Source organism: Haemaphysalis longicornis, unplaced genomic scaffold, assembly GCF_048455015.1.
Source record: "Haemaphysalis longicornis isolate Haplotype H1 unplaced genomic scaffold, Haemaphysalis longicornis Haplotype H1 scaffold_1, whole genome shotgun sequence".
Classification (NCBI taxonomy): Eukaryota; Metazoa; Arthropoda; class Arachnida; order Ixodida; family Ixodidae; genus Haemaphysalis; species Haemaphysalis longicornis.
This window is the reverse complement of record NW_027526203.1, coordinates 4,310,589-4,327,578: the sequence shown is the minus strand read 5'-3', so window position 1 is coordinate 4,327,578 and position 16,990 is coordinate 4,310,589. Positions and strand designations below refer to the sequence as shown.

The 16,990-nt window shown below is 46.1% G+C and overlaps 1 protein-coding gene across 1 annotated transcript in view; it reads right to left on the bottom strand.

The window, feature by feature from the left end:
* Positions 1-2,738: 2,738 nt before the first annotated feature.
* The window catches only part of LOC144174932 (arylsulfatase B-like), a gene marked incomplete at its 3' end in the record, with an annotated part of 31,214 nt that continues 16,962 nt past the window's right edge, over positions 2,739-16,990 (bottom strand). The window contains 6 exon segments of the mRNA XM_077703925.1: positions 2,739-3,181; positions 3,948-4,247; positions 9,382-9,508; positions 9,632-9,760; positions 10,667-10,783; positions 12,326-12,438. Of these exon segments, the coding sequence (XP_077560051.1) occupies positions 2,739-3,181; positions 3,948-4,247; positions 9,382-9,508; positions 9,632-9,760; positions 10,667-10,783; positions 12,326-12,438 (1,229 nt within the window).

Below are 16,990 nucleotides of genomic sequence, written 5' to 3'. Positions count from 1 at the left end.
TTTGAGTTTGAGTACATTTTGAGTTTGAGTACATTTTGAGTTTTGAGTACATTTCGAGTACTGCGTACATTTTGAATTTGAGTACATTTAGGGTCTGAGTACATTTTGAGTTCTGAGTACATTTTGACTTTGAGTACATTTGGAGTTGAGTACACTGAGTTTTGAGTACATTTTGAGTACTGAGTACATTTTGAGTTAAAGTACATTTTGAGTTTGAGTACATTTTGAGTTTTGAGTGCATTTTGAGTACTGAGTACATTTTCAGTACTAAGTACATTTTGAGTTTGAGTACATTTTGAGTTTGAGTACATTTTAGCTTCTGAGTACATTTTGAGTTTTGAGTCCGATTGTGTTCTTAGTTTTGCGCTTACTGTGAGTTTGAGTTTGAGTGAGCGCAGATGTGCTGCTCAACATTGAGTCTGAGTTTGAGTGAGGGGTGATTCGAAAAAAAAATTGTGAGTGAGTTTGAGTGAGCCGCGCCAACTTTGCCGAGGTATGCCCGAAAGGCGTCCGCAATTCTCAGGACTGGACTTCACAATGTTCAGCGGTCCGGCAAGATATATTTAATATGGGCACCTGCACACTCCGGCTTGGTCGGGAACGAATACGCGCACGACGCCGCTCGAGGATTTTCAATCCGAGCTGGTGATGACCACAGCGCTCATTCGCTTCGCTGTTCGGGCAGGGATCGGCTCGTGTCCTGTAGAGACATCACTCATCACTCATCCAGCTCATCCTACACTCAATAAATTTCAATCCGGCGCTTGGCTACTTTTGCAAACAAACTCGTACCCCAACCCTGTAGCATGCAGCCATTGCTACCCCGGGCAATATTCTGAGAAGTGTCACCGGTGTAAGGAGAGGGCAGACCTTGCACACATGCTGTGGGCCAGTCCACAGGCGTCAACGTTAGGTCGCAAAATCGCTAGTGTAGAGCAATGGGAGACCATATTGTTCAGCTCGGACCCAGCGGATCAAGTCTGGGCCATTCAGCTGGCCGAAGACGCTGCCAGAGCCCAAGGGCTCTTGGCCGACGTCTAGGCTGTCACGCAATAAAGTTGTCTCTCTCTCTCTCTTGTAATAGTCGCCTGGAGTCTCTTAGGGCTGTTTATTTAATTGCTAAGCACTTTCGGCAAACGAGCGTGAGAAGCTCAGCTCAGGAAGCAAGTGGCAAATCTTAGAGCCAAACACAAAAGACCTTCGACTACAATTCCAAATTGCCCATTTTCCGGGTATGTCAGTCCCTTCCAGGAGCAGGAGTGAGTGAGTGGGTGAGGGAGGAAACTCTTGTTACAACAGATGTCGTACAATTCCAGGACCTCTTTCTTGTAGCACAACTCCAAGCGAGCTTGATGTGTGCCACCGATGTCCACTGGTTCGCTGACGTTTCTGCTTGAGTCTGGCAAACATTGTTGAGTGATGTGCCTATAGTGGTTTGTTTAAAGTGCTGGTTGTGCTGGGCTTCATTGGTGGGCATTCGCAGATTGTGACGACGCTTCGGGTAGCCTGCGCGATGAATGCATTTAGGGGGACCTCAACTTTGGGCCTTAATGCTGTGCGTATACGGGACGGTGAGATGATAATTTATTTGAACTTGCCGAAGTAGCCCTGCCTGCAGCTCTCTAGTCAAACTGGCATGTGCGGCCTGTTAGAGCCGGCCTAATGTAAGTTCGTTTAGGAGCTGCTTCTATTCTGAGCCGCCATTCGGATGTGACGTCGTTCGGTGACGTCCGGTGACGTCGTACGCTGGCGGCGTATTCGCTCGCTCGTTGCCAGACGACCACGTGCATTGGGACGTATTGCGTCTTAGTCATGTCTGCCACACATATTTAAGTGTTCAGCTATCATCTTGCCGACATTATTGTGCACTAGTTGCCAGCACTCGTCTAAGAATCCGTGAAAAGTATTGCAAAATTCACGTCTTCTGTTTCGCTTGCTTTAAGGAACGTTCATGGTAGCATATCGCTGAAGCCCCAAGTTATAGCTTTCTGTCGCAGACGTTGTGCGGCCGTTAACTAAATTTTGCTCAATAGTCCCGACATTGATGTATGTATTCAGTGCCGCGACTTTCCGAGAACAACCCTCCTCGAGAAGTACTTCGGTATAATATGTAGCCTTCGCTTATTCGCTTCACCTGTAGCTTATTCGCTTCACCTGCAAGATGAATGACAGCCTGCACCTTTCCGCAACTCTCTTCAAATTAATGTTGCTAGGAAGTGTAGCCATTCACAGTCAGAAAGGAACGGCAGGCACTGCAGGCTGAGCAGTGGTTTAGAAACCGCTTGGGGGAGCGTTCCCTAGCCCCAACCCATCTATTGGATCAACCAGCGGCCGGACCACGGGGATCTTGCTGATGAAATTGTGCACAAGGAGATTCCGCCCTATACGTGGATACGTACTTAAACTCGATAGCTAACAACTATCTACCCTTCTTACACCACCATAACAGCGAATGGTATGGCAACTACTTTGAAGCACCCGGGGGTTCCACCTTGTTATTTATTTTGAAATGTTAATCAATTTTATTGAGTCCTCATTGGCCCAGGCCAGGCACCCTTTTGTGGCATGAGTAGGCCGTTTGTTTTATCCTTGTCAAAGTCTACAAGTCACCGATATGCAATTAAAAACCGTGCAAACACAACTTAGCTGTTATGCCGCGGCATGCACGGAGCGGTGAACTATACACTCCTGATAAGCACTGCGGAGATTAATGTGAATTTTATAGCAGCGCGTGTTACCTTGGGGTGCTGAGCGGCCACATCGTTGTACTCGCATGGGTCCTCGGCCAGATTGAAGAGGCAGGCGGCCACTGTGGGTTCGCAGGCCTTCGAGGGGTCCCGGGTGCCGCATTCGATGGGCGTGGCATAGCCGGCGCCGGTCGAACCACACACAGGATCCAGCCCCAGGTCTTTTAATGTTCGTGCAGCCGTCGACGCTTCGCACTGCTCCCTTGGTTTAGCCGAGTCCCATGTCACGTTGCCGACGATCGGATACCACTGTTCAAAGTCGCCCTTCTCCGCCACGCCAGCCACCAGCTTGAAGGGCCAAGCTATGATCGCCGAGTAGTTGTCGATGGGGTCGATGTTCACCATGAGCTCCATGCGAGGTGGGCTCGATGCCGTCTGCAGCGCTTCAGCGTGGCTAACGCCGTCAATATTGCCCAAGTCAGCTGGGACGCCTCCTGCGGTGCGTACGAGCGTGTGACTCGGTGGGTTAAACCACCCCGTTACGGGCGTTGCGCAAGCATCTTACGTGATGAAAAGAAAGCGGAGCGCACATATCGGCTGCATATCGACATGACAAAAGTCCTTCAAGCAAAGAGCTCCGGAACGGGGGTACTTGTGTCAAAAAGAAAAGGCTAAGCTCCCCGTTTGGTCTTGTGACAAAAGACAAGACGTGACTCCAAAATAAAAAAAAAACTGATTGGAGTGTGAAAACTGCGGGGCTCAATACCACTGAGTGATTTTGTCAAACCAGACTCCCTGTCTGTCAAGGCTAATCGTTATTTAATTCTCCATTCGCCTTGTTTCTTTTCTTCTTACAAATTGATACTGACGCACTATTGTCATTAGAGCTTTGCTGTTCCTGTAAGGGGGAGCGAACTATTTCCCTCGAATAATTTTGTCCACGATGTCAATTGCATAAGCGTAAACGCGCTTGCAAGGACATTTCGAGTGCTATGGAGTCGTTACGATTGCTCTTTCGTAACCAAACAAATATTAGCTTTCATTATTACATTATGAAAGATGTTTGAAGATACCCGTGGCGCGCGCTGAAGATACCCAGGTGGTCGCATCAAACTAATTCCTAGTCCTACGCTGGGGCGCGCTTTCGCTTCCGGGCGTAAAGACTTTTCTTTTAAACTCCCGCTGAAAAGCAGCTGACGTTCACCAAGGTATGCTTTGCGTGCAAGAGACGGCCGCGGAGTGGTGGCCGATCCAACTGACCGGCCATCTGGTAGAGGGTGGGCAGCCAGTCGGAGACATGGAAGAGGTGCTCGTAGTCCTCGCCTCCTCGGCCCCTCTGCAGGGCCCAGCTCCACAGCACGGCGGACGATCGGACGCCGCCCTCCCAGGGGGTGTACTTCTGACTCTTGAGCGGCCACGAGGACGCGTAGTTGGCCTGGGGGCTCGCCGCGTCCCCGCCGTTGTCAGAGGCGAACACGAACAGTGTGTCACGCAGCATCCCCTTCTTGGACAGAGCTTCGAACACCAAGCCCACGGACTCGTCCAGGGCCGAAACCATGCCTGCGTGCGCAAGCTTTCAGTGAGCTGCGCGCGCCTCTTGCCATCTGTAACAGGAGGTCTTCGGACAACGACCAAGCTGATACTGCTTTGGACATGCGGTAGTGAGCTAGATGAAAGCCCCTGACGCGACGTTCGCTTCGCTAAAACAGAATAGTGAGCGTCGAATTACATTATGGTCCCCTACGAACGCGTATATTCTTTCAAGGCACTGTATACTCTACAGACTGCCGTATAGAGTAAGGATCCTAGTCAAAGGCCAACGACCCTGCAGGTTACAGGAACAAACCTAAAGCTATCCGATTTCTTCGGCCTCAATGAACAAAACTAATTTAACGAAACCTCTTCTAGGCGGCAAACGTGCTGTCACTCTAGGGTAACGTGATGCAGATGACGGCCAGACTGCGGCGCCGTCCGGTCACTGACTCGTCGGCCGACTCTCGAATTTCTATACAGCCTTGTCACTCTACGTTTACTACGACGCAAGCAAGTAGGGTGACAAAAAATTGGAGCAGTGTGACAGACCCGCCAACCGAAACCACCGACAAAAACAGACTGCCGACCGGTCCGCCGATGCATTGTCGGAAATTCATTGTAGGACGCACACGCACAAGCGAGGACTTCATCCCGACAAACTTTGTTGCGTGATTAGCGTGTTTTTCTCTCTTTTGTCTATAAAATTCGCTAAGTGCAGCAAGGTGCATAAAGCTCTAGTGAATTTGCACTAGTCTGTTCTGGTGCCTTTGAAACCCGCATAAATTTACTGTGTTGATCGACACCAATTTCCTCTAGTCGGGCTGGGCTCACGAGGTGCGTATGCGTGTGTGACTGGTACACTTGCAATAAAAAAATATACGCAGTGGCTTCGGAAGTCTTGCACCAAGTGTCGGCTCGAGGTGAGCACCAAGTCACCCTGAGGATCTTCTGGCGTCTGGATAAGCTCAGCCCCCTTGTATTCTTGTGTTTGATAAAATACTTCCTGCCAATCACGTCCGGTTAATTATACTACAATAAAATTATTGGCTGAACAGCTCAATGCTGGCGAGCATTCTCAGTCTGCACTGCCAGTTGTGGCACCATGACAAGGGGACAGCATTTTTGATTTGAACAGAATATATACTGGTGGACTGCTATTACGGATGAAAAGGCTGCAACAGTAGACGCAATAAAACAACCGGCGAACCACCACCAAAGCGATTTTCTTCCATGTTTGAATGAAGTTTCAAATGAAAAGGCTATAGAAAAACTTCTAATAAAGAGTAAGGGCTATTTCTCGTCTCCCTCAAGATTCTACGATTCCGAGGCACTCGGCCATCTAATGCGTGCGTTTAGTCTTGACACACACAGTTGTTCAGCACAGCATGCTTCCCGCGTAAGCAGTGGGGTAGGCTCGGAGAGGGTTTTCGATGTGTTCAGACCAGTATATTTGCTACTATAGCTATCATTCCCCGAGTCGGCGAGATTAATGGGGTCACTAGGGAACACGTGGTGCAACTGGAAAAGGAACTCGAGTCGGACTCTCTGAACTCGCTTTGGATTTCGAATAATCTGTATAAGCCCACCAAGAAGTCAAATTTAAACGGCGATGTTTCTCAATGGCTGCCGACAACTGAGCGAACGGTGAGTAACCCGACAATCAGAAATATTCATTACTATTGAAGGAAGTTGGTACAAATCGCAAGATTTCATAATTAACCGGTTGCAAAACAAACTACGCCATCAATTCGTCATGTTGCTGGCCACTACTCTGACTACCTCCCCGTGAATTCATGTGTCCCGCAAGAAAGCGTCCTTTGTTCGCTGATTTTTTTTTTAAATCTACATAATGATCTAACAACCTGAATTGATGAGAGTTTTACTACGCGATTGCTTGTCGACGATTGCCTAATCTTCAAGGAAATTAAAACTGACGATGACCCGGTAGTTCCAAATAACAGTGTTTACGTTATTTATAACTGGTCTGATAAGTAAGACATGCAACTTAATCTAAAAAACAGTGTTCGTGCGTGTTACCAACAAAAAATGGCCCTATGAATACCGAAACTGTGTTAACGACTTACCAATTTCTGAAACTGAAAGCTTTAAATACCCTGATTCTGCACTAACTAATAACACGGTTCAATATAGAAGTCGGTAGAAACGTTTGTCAGTTTGCATATTACGCGATTGCCTCGGCCGGTTGAGGTGTCGGCGTAACGCCAGACAGTTACCGGCCTCTTTCCCCCCTCCCTCCCCCCCCCCAACAATCACTTCCTCCTCCTCCTCCTCCCCGATTGCCTGTCAAGTGGAATACAAATAGGCCACCCTTACAACTAAGAATACCAGGCGCACACGTGAGTTTTTATCCGCAACTATTTTCGTTCGAAGAAACGCCTTCAAAAACATTTTTTCCCCAGACAGTGGTCACAAAGAATCATTTACCCTTAAAGGAGTACTGACACGAAATTTCTCGCTTTCAGTTTTTATGCTGTAAAGAATACCTATGGTCCCAGTAATTACGAAAATCGAACCGAAAGGCGTCAGCCACCAACATATAATTAATTATAGCACGTTTATTGCAACCACTTTCAAATTCGGTCGCCGCGCGGGAAAATGGCCGTTCGGAGGAGAGCCTGCAAGCGGACTGCCTGACGTCACGGTCTCCGTGACGTCGGACCGTGACGTCATGGTCTCCGTGACGTCAGGGACGTTCGCTGCATCGTCTGCTACGGATTGCACGCGGTTCACACTAAAGCGCTGGACACATGTACGATTTGTACACTCGATTCGCATGCGACTGATCGTTACGACTGTCACCACGACTAGTCGTACGCGTGAATTTGAGACACATGACCCGATGCGTGCATGCGATGCGTCGTCGGCGTCGCTCCGCCCACCGTTTTTGCTCCATGGTCAACTACGACTATCGCTGAGCTGAATTTGTAGATCCCGCGCGTTTAATCGCAAAAAATGGATAAAGCAGGCAATCGTGAAGCGTTTCCTGCCTTCGGAAACAGTTCGCGCACACGCCGGCCGCGCCTGCCAGCTCGGACACTCAGCGGCTCGATCCGGCGCAGACCACGGTAGCAAGACGGTAGCAACCGCTTGTCGCTGCTCTTCTGAATCAATCTGATCGTTAAAATGAAGTTCCACATGCGAGAAAGTAGGTGTTAGTGTGGTGAAAAATTGTGCTTGGGATTGTTATCAGGGCTTATTTTAAAAGCGGCGATCAGATATCTGCCGCGATGCAAGCGTATACGCTGACCGGCCCCCCGCGGCGCGCGGCGGGCGGTGCGCCGACCGGTCGAGAGATGGCAATACCTGCGCGGAAACGTGAAGTGCGCACTTCGCAAGCCTTGCTCACAGCGGTACCGCAGCCAAGCCAAACCAGCCAAACCTCCTATCGAAGCGAGACCGCCCACAACAACAGCGCAGGCTATCGCTTCCGGTTCCGGAAACAACTGTATGACGTCATGCTGAATCGGCCGCAAAATCGCGGATAGCCTGACGTCACACCCCAAGCGATTTCGCTAGTGCTGCCGATTTGTAATAGTTCGCGGCCAGGGCAATTAAAATCGATTTTTGATGCGTTTCCAGCCTCGGATCGCTCCAAAAATTTCTGTGGGTAATCTGTACAAACTACTGAAGCCAATTATATCGTTATTTAGGCCTCTAAATTTGGTGTCAGTACTCCTTTAAGTGTTTTAAATCAAATAATTTCATACTACATACTCATTAAAGTGTCATATACGTGTTTAATAACACATTATTTCCATCATGTCCACCATTGTTGCCCCTACCAGCGCCATTTTTCTTCTCTCTCTCTAAAAAAACAAGAATCTCTACAAAATTACGGTGCCGTGTTGTTCCAAGTTATTTCATTGTTATGTTTTGACTCATTGCCCCGGTATTACCTCAGGATTAGAAGCCCTTCTGCATGGGTCAGAAATGTAACCGGTCATTTCAAGAAATAATAAAAATAAATGAAATGGTAGCGCAATTATAACCGAAATAAATCATGCAAGAATTGTTACATTTACTCGCCAGAAACAAAAACTAGAATAAACGAACCTGTCAGGTGATCAGACGCTGGCCATGTTGAAGAGTTGTGGCCATTTGCGTTCTATCGAATGACCAAGGACAGTTGAGGTGGGTATTTAGCGCCGACAGTCTTTCCTTTGGGATCGAGCGCAGGAACTCTGGTGTGATTGGTAAGCCGATGTACGTTCAGAGGCCTCCTCAAACGCCAAACATCGATCAGAACGGCACGTCCATGACGCCTAATCATGTTTAGGTCGTGTTGCTCAGAGAGCTTTCTACTATAGCCCCGTATGTTCATATGGTAGTATGGAGATTATGGGGAGGTCACATATTTTATTGGAATCATGTTTGGCTTTCCCCGCAATGTTGTATGGCTGCGGAGTCTCACAGTCGCTGATGGGGCATGTTTACGTAGTCGTTTCGCTAAAGACACAGCGGGTTCGTCCAACGCCGTAATATGTTGTCTGTAAATGTGGATATCCATGACTACAGACGCGCTGAGAACAGAACCACGAAACTTATTTCATTAAAAAAAGCGTTCGATTAGACTTTTCGGAACGTATTTGACGCTTCCTTCTGTGATAGCTAGATGGTGCAGAATTCTGAATTCCTTGATCACTAAGCATTGTTTTTGTTTTTATCGAGGGTGGTCATGGAAAACCCCCGTAGGGGAAGCACTTGAAGCCTCACGGCACATAACGAGCTCTGATGAAATGAATGCATGGGGCAACCTTGGCAACTGCAACCAATGTGACTTCCAGCGAGAGCTGACAATATGGGTCACGATACACAAGGGGGCACTGGTCGTTGGTCATTTGTTTTACCAAAAACAAGCGAAACTAACATTTCACCTGTTGCATACAGCCACATTGCCTCAGCATTGGTTTCACTGCCCGATGTATTGGGCATTACGCATTTTTTTGTTCACCGCGTTCACGAGCAGTAACAGCGTCACTGCATGGTATACCCTATCAAACGCTGGCTGCTCGTAACGGCCAAGGCTTCCGCGCAGCTGAGGCCACTCGCACGAAAACGTGTCGCAGAAATCCACCGCATAGGAAAGCCTGTTCCGGGTCATTATTGCAAAATCCTTGGACCAAGTGGACAGACAGCTCACCTGCATACTTCATCCTTTCCGGGGAACCAATTTCTTGGTATTGCTTGACGTACTTGTCAGGCACTTGCAGTGGGTCTTGGGCACTGGCCGAATGGGGAGCTAGGTGCGCCAGGTACAAAAACAAAGGCTGTGAAACAATTAGGGAAAGCGGCAACGATTAAAGCAAAACTAGGGACTAATGCAGACAGCATTTTTACAAATTGAGTGGAGTTTATTATCTTACAAGTCACCATGATAGATGTGTAATTACCTTGTCCGTGGGATGGTTCTCAATGGTCGCGACGGCTTCTTCTGTCAACAGATGAGTCAAATATCTCCCAGTATCGTTTTTGGCAAGAACAAAATCTCTTCTCATATCCAGTCCTGGAGATTTGGTCGGCTAGAACATTCAGGGTCAATAGTACACGCTCTTTCACTGTGCAGTGCTGAATAGAGTACGGCCAACGGTTTGTGAAACCTATGTGCACTATGGTTGTTTACAGCTTATGAAAGCAAATCAGTCATGCTCACAATTTTTATGGTGTAAAATGCTTGACAGAGGCATGTGGAGATAGATTACTTCCGAACGTGCCAACTGCGGAGCAGGTCCGCATGAGAAAATTCTACGTGTGGAGTAACACCACCGCCACTATCATTCTATTTATGGCTGCTGCAGGAACAAAGCCTCTCCCGCAGGCTTCATATTTCTATATATATATATATATATATATATATATATATATATATATATATATATATATATATATATATAGCGAATCAAAATGGGAAATGAGGGGCTCGTTGAATTAAGACAGAACTAAGGGGTTGGCAGTTAACCTAACCTACAGTAAGAAAAATGGCCACCATGGCCGGGATAAAACCTGCGTCCTCGTGCTCAGCAGCACACCACTTTAGCCAGCTGAGCCATTGATTGATTGTGGGGTTTAACGCGCCGACGCAACGCAGGCGATGAGGCGCGCCGTAGTGGAGGGCTCCGGATTAATTTCGACCACCTGGGGATCTTTAACGTGCGCCGAAATCTCGTACACACGGGCGTTTTTGCTTTTCGCCTCCATCAGAAAAGCGGCCGCCGCGGCCGGGAATCGAACCCGCGACCTCGTGCTCAGCAGCGCAACGCCTTAGCCACTGAGCCACCGCGGCGGGTAGCTGAGCCATTGCGACGGGTGGGGACATAATGTAAAACGCTGCATGCAAAAAAGAAGTCATATTGAAAAATCGTGTGAATGTCGATGTCCAAACGCCCAGCTCTGAACCAGCTCGCAGGATACATGCAATGTTGCCTCACCCCAAGGTAAGCCTTTTCGTGACTGTAGTAGTCCACGTAGGCTCCCCAGTAGCCCACGTGCCGCTGAAAGCCCCGCATCAGGGGAGTGTATTCTTTCTTGTAGAAGCCGATGTGCCACTGAAACAGAAACTCATACTGTTACTGGCAGACTATAGCACGTTTCGCAGACCCACACTAGTGTACAAATTATGTAGAGAAGTTTCGGAGCATGTTTAGTTGGTGGAAGTATGAAACAACCAGAATCGAGTGTGAATCCATGATGGTAGACCTATACCGTAGGATGCATTGTCTCAAATTTATTGTGGAAGTGTTGAAACATGACTTACCATAAGTGGGCATAAATAGCCTTACCCTACAAGCAACGAGCAACAGGTCCGAATGCCTGGCTTTTATTTTGTGACCCGTATTTCAGCCATATAAACCATGGAAGAAACTAAATTTTTGTTGCTCGGATTGGCATGTACGAGGGAACTAAAAATCGCTAGTATCTAGTCAGAAATAAAGTCGCAATCCGTCAGCGCGGCTCAGATGTAATGGATTTTCAAGCTTAGGCTCGAATTCACAGCGGTCTTTTTACTTGCTCTTTTTGTGTTCATGTTCGTCTGCTTACTATTAGTTGCGGAATTTTCGGATAAATACGATGAAAAATAAAGGGCCCTTCAAGATAAAAATTTTGCGGATTCAAATTTAAAGCGAGAACTAGAAATTTTGCAGCAATCCGACACGAAAAATTCCTAATTCGGGACCGAACACACAACTCTTGTGATTGTCTGTTTCATTTTCCCCCCGGTGACCACTAGTAGTCCTAAAGAAATGCGTGCTAGAGATATTCTAAACTGATGCATGCTAGAGACTAGCACAATCGTGAACGTTGTTCGTTGGTTTGCTGTCTCTTGTCATGCCCAGCGAAAACACCGAAGGGGCGTTTTCGATGACACTAGTTACTGAGCGTCCACGCGGGGAAAAAGCTATATAAGGATTTTTATGGGAAACAGAGTAGTGTACGGGCGAGATAAAAAAACAGACACAGGTCAGATTCGCATGTCCGAACCAAAATTTCTGTTCCTGGAAGACCACGGGTGTGCAGCGAAGTTATTGTTGATTGAAATTATTATTGGTTGAAATTGATCGATTGATTGATTTATCGATTGATTGATTAATTGATTGATTGATTGATTGATTGATTGATTGATTGATTGATTGATTGATTGATTGATTGATTGATTGATTGATTGATTGATTGATTGATTGGTTGATTTTAATATTTAGAACTGACTGATTGAAAGGATCTGTCTCTGCTGTTTTATCCAACTTTCGCCAATCTAATTTTTGAGTTTGTGCAATCTAGTCGTTACATGCCCTTGTGGCAGTGTTTCCCTGCTAACATCAAGTATGCCAGGCATCAACTACGTCATGAGTCATGTCTACAGACACTGACTGCAGGGAATGATAATAAAGGGAATAAATTATCCGCTATTAAAAGAAAAGTTGCGGTGCAGACATTTACAACAATGACATTTACAGACGTTCACAACAATGATGCAGACATTTCCAACAAAGTAAAGTAAGTCGCGGCTGAAACACAACGTAGGAAAAAAAAAACTTAAAACTTAAAAACGAAGGGCACAGATGCAAGGCGTGGCGTTTGCAGTTACCCACCTTTCCTATAATGTGCGTAGCGTATCCAAGATCAGCCAGCCACTGGGGCAAAATTTTCACGGACAACGGAAGTCCCCTCGGTTCCTCGTTGTAGATGACCGAGTGTTGCAGACCTGCGAGAGCCGTGATACCGTTATAAGCAACATTGAAACTGTAAGCATTAATTGTCTTACCAGGTTTAAGTATCTGATGTTTAAGCCATGCTCCGAGTTTTTTTTTTCAATTTCTGTGCTTTTTAACAAGAAAAGTGCGTTCGAAAGTGCCATTTCCCACGCGCCATCCTTCCCATTGTTTCCTGACGTCATCTATGACGACACACTGGCGAAGTCCGCAGGGACAAATTTAGCGGATTGCTGGCATGTGTAACTTGTGCAACCTGTGCGTGAAGAAACAAAAAGTTGATATCAACCGTTTAATTGGGGCAAATGAAACTTTTAAAGGGCTGAGCCATGGGGAACTACAGTGACGTAATTAATGCAGTTTTTGCCCAGCTGCGAATGGCGTATAACGTTCCCTTCCCTGTGCAATGAAGCTACGGCTTCATTTGAAAAAGATGGATTGCATGGAATAAACAACACAACGCAGCCGCAATGGTTGCTTTGAAGGTTTCGCTTCTCTGTCCCTTTATTGTGTTACAGAATGTCCGCTGTCAGTGCAAAGTGCAAGAAATATTTAGCTTATAAACGAGTGAAAAGGCAACAAATGACAAGACGTTTCTTTTTCTCTCATTTGCACTTGCATACTAACTTTACTTTCTTTTCAAATCAGGAGAAATATTTCACTTTTGCATGTACCAAGAGATAAGGACGACAAAAAGATTTATCTCATCTATAGTCCTATAGTCCCGCAGCACAAACTCGGCTGGTAATCTTACGTCTGGAGCAGTGTTGCGGAATGGGCATCCCCATTCCATTCTAATTCTATTCCGAGGAATTAGAACTTGTCGCGATTCCATTCCTTTCAATTCCTCGGAATGAGAGAAGTTAGCCCATTCCCACTCCTGGAATGGACGGGCAGTTCAATTCCATTCCTTTATATTCCTCAACCTAAAAACTGCCTCAGGTGCTCTATCGAGTTACCGAGGAACGCAACGTGAATCTGACGTAATCATACGTGTTGAAAACTGCAAAAGTATGCAAAATGTGCCACTTGTCACCAAATTTGGGAGGTGGTAGCAGCTTGGTTACATATCTGGTGCAGACCAACGACCATTCTGATGCAAAAGTGTACCATCCCTTCCTAACCAAAGTAGAGGGAAGCACGAAAGCTAGAAGTGCGTCCAATCGATCGTCAAACCTTACACCTAGGGTTCTGCATTTTCGGAGTTTATTTTTGAACAAATTCGGAGGGCGTTTTTCGGAGTTTATTTATTTTTGAAAATTTGGAGTTTTTCGGAGCGTGCTTTCAGGGTAAACAGAATTCGGAGTTTTTCAGATTATTAGGGTCGCAGAGGATTGATCTTTAAGAAATACCATGTAAAATAATAAAAGAAATCAAACAGCAGAAACAAATATCATGCTCTCACTGCGCGACCACTGTGAACAAGTGCTTGTAGATCTAGAACATGGGATGTAGTTCTGCCTTCACGTTCGGGTTGACAATCTGCACTCGATACCAAAACGAATCGCTGGTGTATTGCAAGTCGTCCGCAATATTTCGTTGCACGGTCTGGCTCCACTTCTCGGCCACAGCACCGTAGTACTCATGGAAGCTGTTAACAGCGTACAAGCGCTTCTCGTCAGCAATGTCGAGCATGCAGTCGACTTCCCCGCCAAAACTTGTCACTGAGGCGTCGGTCCATTGGCTTAAAAGTGCCTTCAGGCGCACAGCAAGTAGGGAATAGACCTCATGCACCAATGTAGATTCAGCTTTTATATTGATTATTGATTCAGATTCAGCTTGATTATTGAGAGCACTTCGTTCGAGGTTTTTTTTTAAATTAAGAATCTGAGCTTAACATGCAGGTCATGCAGATAAAGGAATCGAATATAGGAAACGAATACCGAACACAATAGAATAAGATTGTGAATGTAGGCCACATTTTGATAAGACCAGCATTGTAGGCCGACACGAGAATCAGCTAACAAAAGAAATCATCGAGTCCTACCAGATTGTTTTATTGAAAGACAAATGCGCTAGCACAGCTTCCATAACACTGACAAAGACAGAACTGAAATTCTTATCCAATCACTAGTTTTTGCCTTCCTAAAGTGCCTTTGTTAAGCGGGTGTTTGAACTGTCATCCTCCACCTCTTAGTTTCTAGTTTTTATTGTATTTGCTTGTGATCCTCCCCTTTCCCTCTTTTCTTTCGTTGTACCGTCCCGTATAAAATCGGGACGGTACAGTGAAAATAAACGAGTTGATAGTAGCGCTGTGTCCCGTCCACTTCGTTCGTCCTTGTTCCTTTGCGCTTACTCAAACGTTCAATCTTTAGTGAAGTGAGGTCAGAGAAGGGCGAATGAAATTCTCAGAAAATAACATATCAGGGAAAAAGGCCCGAAGTGGAGTGGCAGGGAAGGTGAGAAGTGTTTGACCTTGGTTCGACTATTGTTGTGGGGAGAGATCTGGTTTTTCATGATAAGGGTCCAAAGCGACTCCCTTTCTGAAGCTTTGGAACGTAAGTGGAACTAACAAAAGTGGAAACATGAAAATAGAACAGGAACCGTTTTTTGAGGATGCCAGGGAAAGATAAAGGATAGTCTGGTTTTCATAGGCGGCGGTGCCTGAATTCGGAGTTTCTCGGATAAATCCGAATTCGCAAAATTTTTACCCGCGAGTGTTTTTCGGATTTTATCGGATTTATCCGAAAACGCAGAACCCTACTTACACCCAAATCGCAAGCGAAGAGCGAACCCATGCGACGCTTTTCGCGCACTAAGTAAATGCATCTACGAACTATTTAAATGTACACGCTTACGTGGTTTATGAGATAAAGTTATACTATTGTACTCCTTCATGATCGATGCGTGTGTTGTCGTACCTAAAACCGTTCCTTTTTCGCGATTTTCCAGTAACCGTTTTGACACAACGGAAGCCCAGTTTTAGAGACAGATAGAGAAAGACTTTATTTGCGGTCCCGGTTTCCCGCACGTGCCGTGTGTTTAAAGATCTTATCAGAGCTTTTCGGTCTAGCAACCGGTCTATGGGGAAATGTATTGGTCTTTTGACAGAACTCCATCGGTCCCACTAAGAAAGATTTCGCTTTGAAAAGGGGCAGTGTCACACTTCCCCCTTTTGAATAATAAGTAGTGGGACCCCACTACTTATTGTAGTATGTATTTGCATGTTAGCATATTTTAACGGTTTGTTCTTGCGCGACGCGAGATGAAACAACTATAACGTTGATGTCTGCTTTTTCGGTTTCGTTCCACAGTCTGTTGCGTGCTGTGTTGCATCCTGCTTTGCGTACCGTCATACCAGCGCCATTAGTATGCTGTGGCTAACTCAGAGGCATGTCGCGCGGAGCTCGCTTACGTGTGCACGCACTCGCAATGCTTGCTTCAATGATTCCAAGTGAATTTACGGCATGTGACCTCAAATGTTACTGTACCAACGCTAGAGACGTGAGGGCAGCGTCACGGAACACCGTTAACAGTTTTGCATTCACCGTAGGAAAGTCGCCACCGCTTCCACGTTGACATCCATGGCGCGTGTTTGTTGCCCACCAGCTTTATTCAGCATTTTTTTGTAATTTGTGCTTTGAAGATATTTTGAAAAAAGAACCAGGCACATAATTGAATGGTTTAGGTATATAGTGTAAACTAACGTTTTCACCATATCTTGTGCGGACACTCACACTAAACTTTTTTACTCCCTTTTTGGCCAAAAAAGGTGTAGCATAAGTGGAAATAGGGTGTTGGGAGCCCATTACACCCTTTTTCTTGAATCTCAACACCCTTTTCCTAGCTCTACACCCTTTTTGTGTAAAAAAATGGTGTTGATCAACTTCAACACCCTTGGTTTTTCTTATGGTGTTGAAAGGGTGTGGAAAAGGTGTTGAGCTGTTCATTAAATAAGGCCATGCACACATGTATAATTGCACTGTAAAGAACAAGACATCCCCTCATACCCTCCTCTACTCGTAAGAAACATTTAAAAGCAAAAAAAAAGACTGTTCGTCTGCAATGATCGCTCCTTTCCATATACGGTGTGTACCATGCCCCAAGTTTACATTTGGCACGTGAAATATCAATTTGAACATTTAAAAAAAACTATAGTTGTGAGGCAAAAAGGGTGTTGAACGACGGCAACACGCTTGGCTTTCTGTAGGGTGTCGAAAAAAATGTTCAGCTTCGGGTCCACCTAGTTTCTTCCGGTGTCGCTAAGTTTTGCTGCGTTTTCTAGGCTTTGCGATGTTCTTGCTAAGCTAGGATAAGCTCTCAGGGGTGAGGCCAAGTTTAACCAGACTTTACAAGGCTGTTCCAGTGTGTCCCACACCCTGACAGCGGATCCAAGAAGGAAACAAGCTAGGTCGACCCCCAACTATGCTCTTTCTCCAGCCTTGCACCACCATTGCAAGCTGCGCCAATTCTTTTTGCGTTTTAGAATCCAAAAAGACTGGTACCTGTGAAATGGTGTAGTAAGATGTGCGTATACGCTTGCGCCTTCTGTGATAACACTCGAACAGGCTACAAAGCCGGATTCACTGGTATAACACATTATCT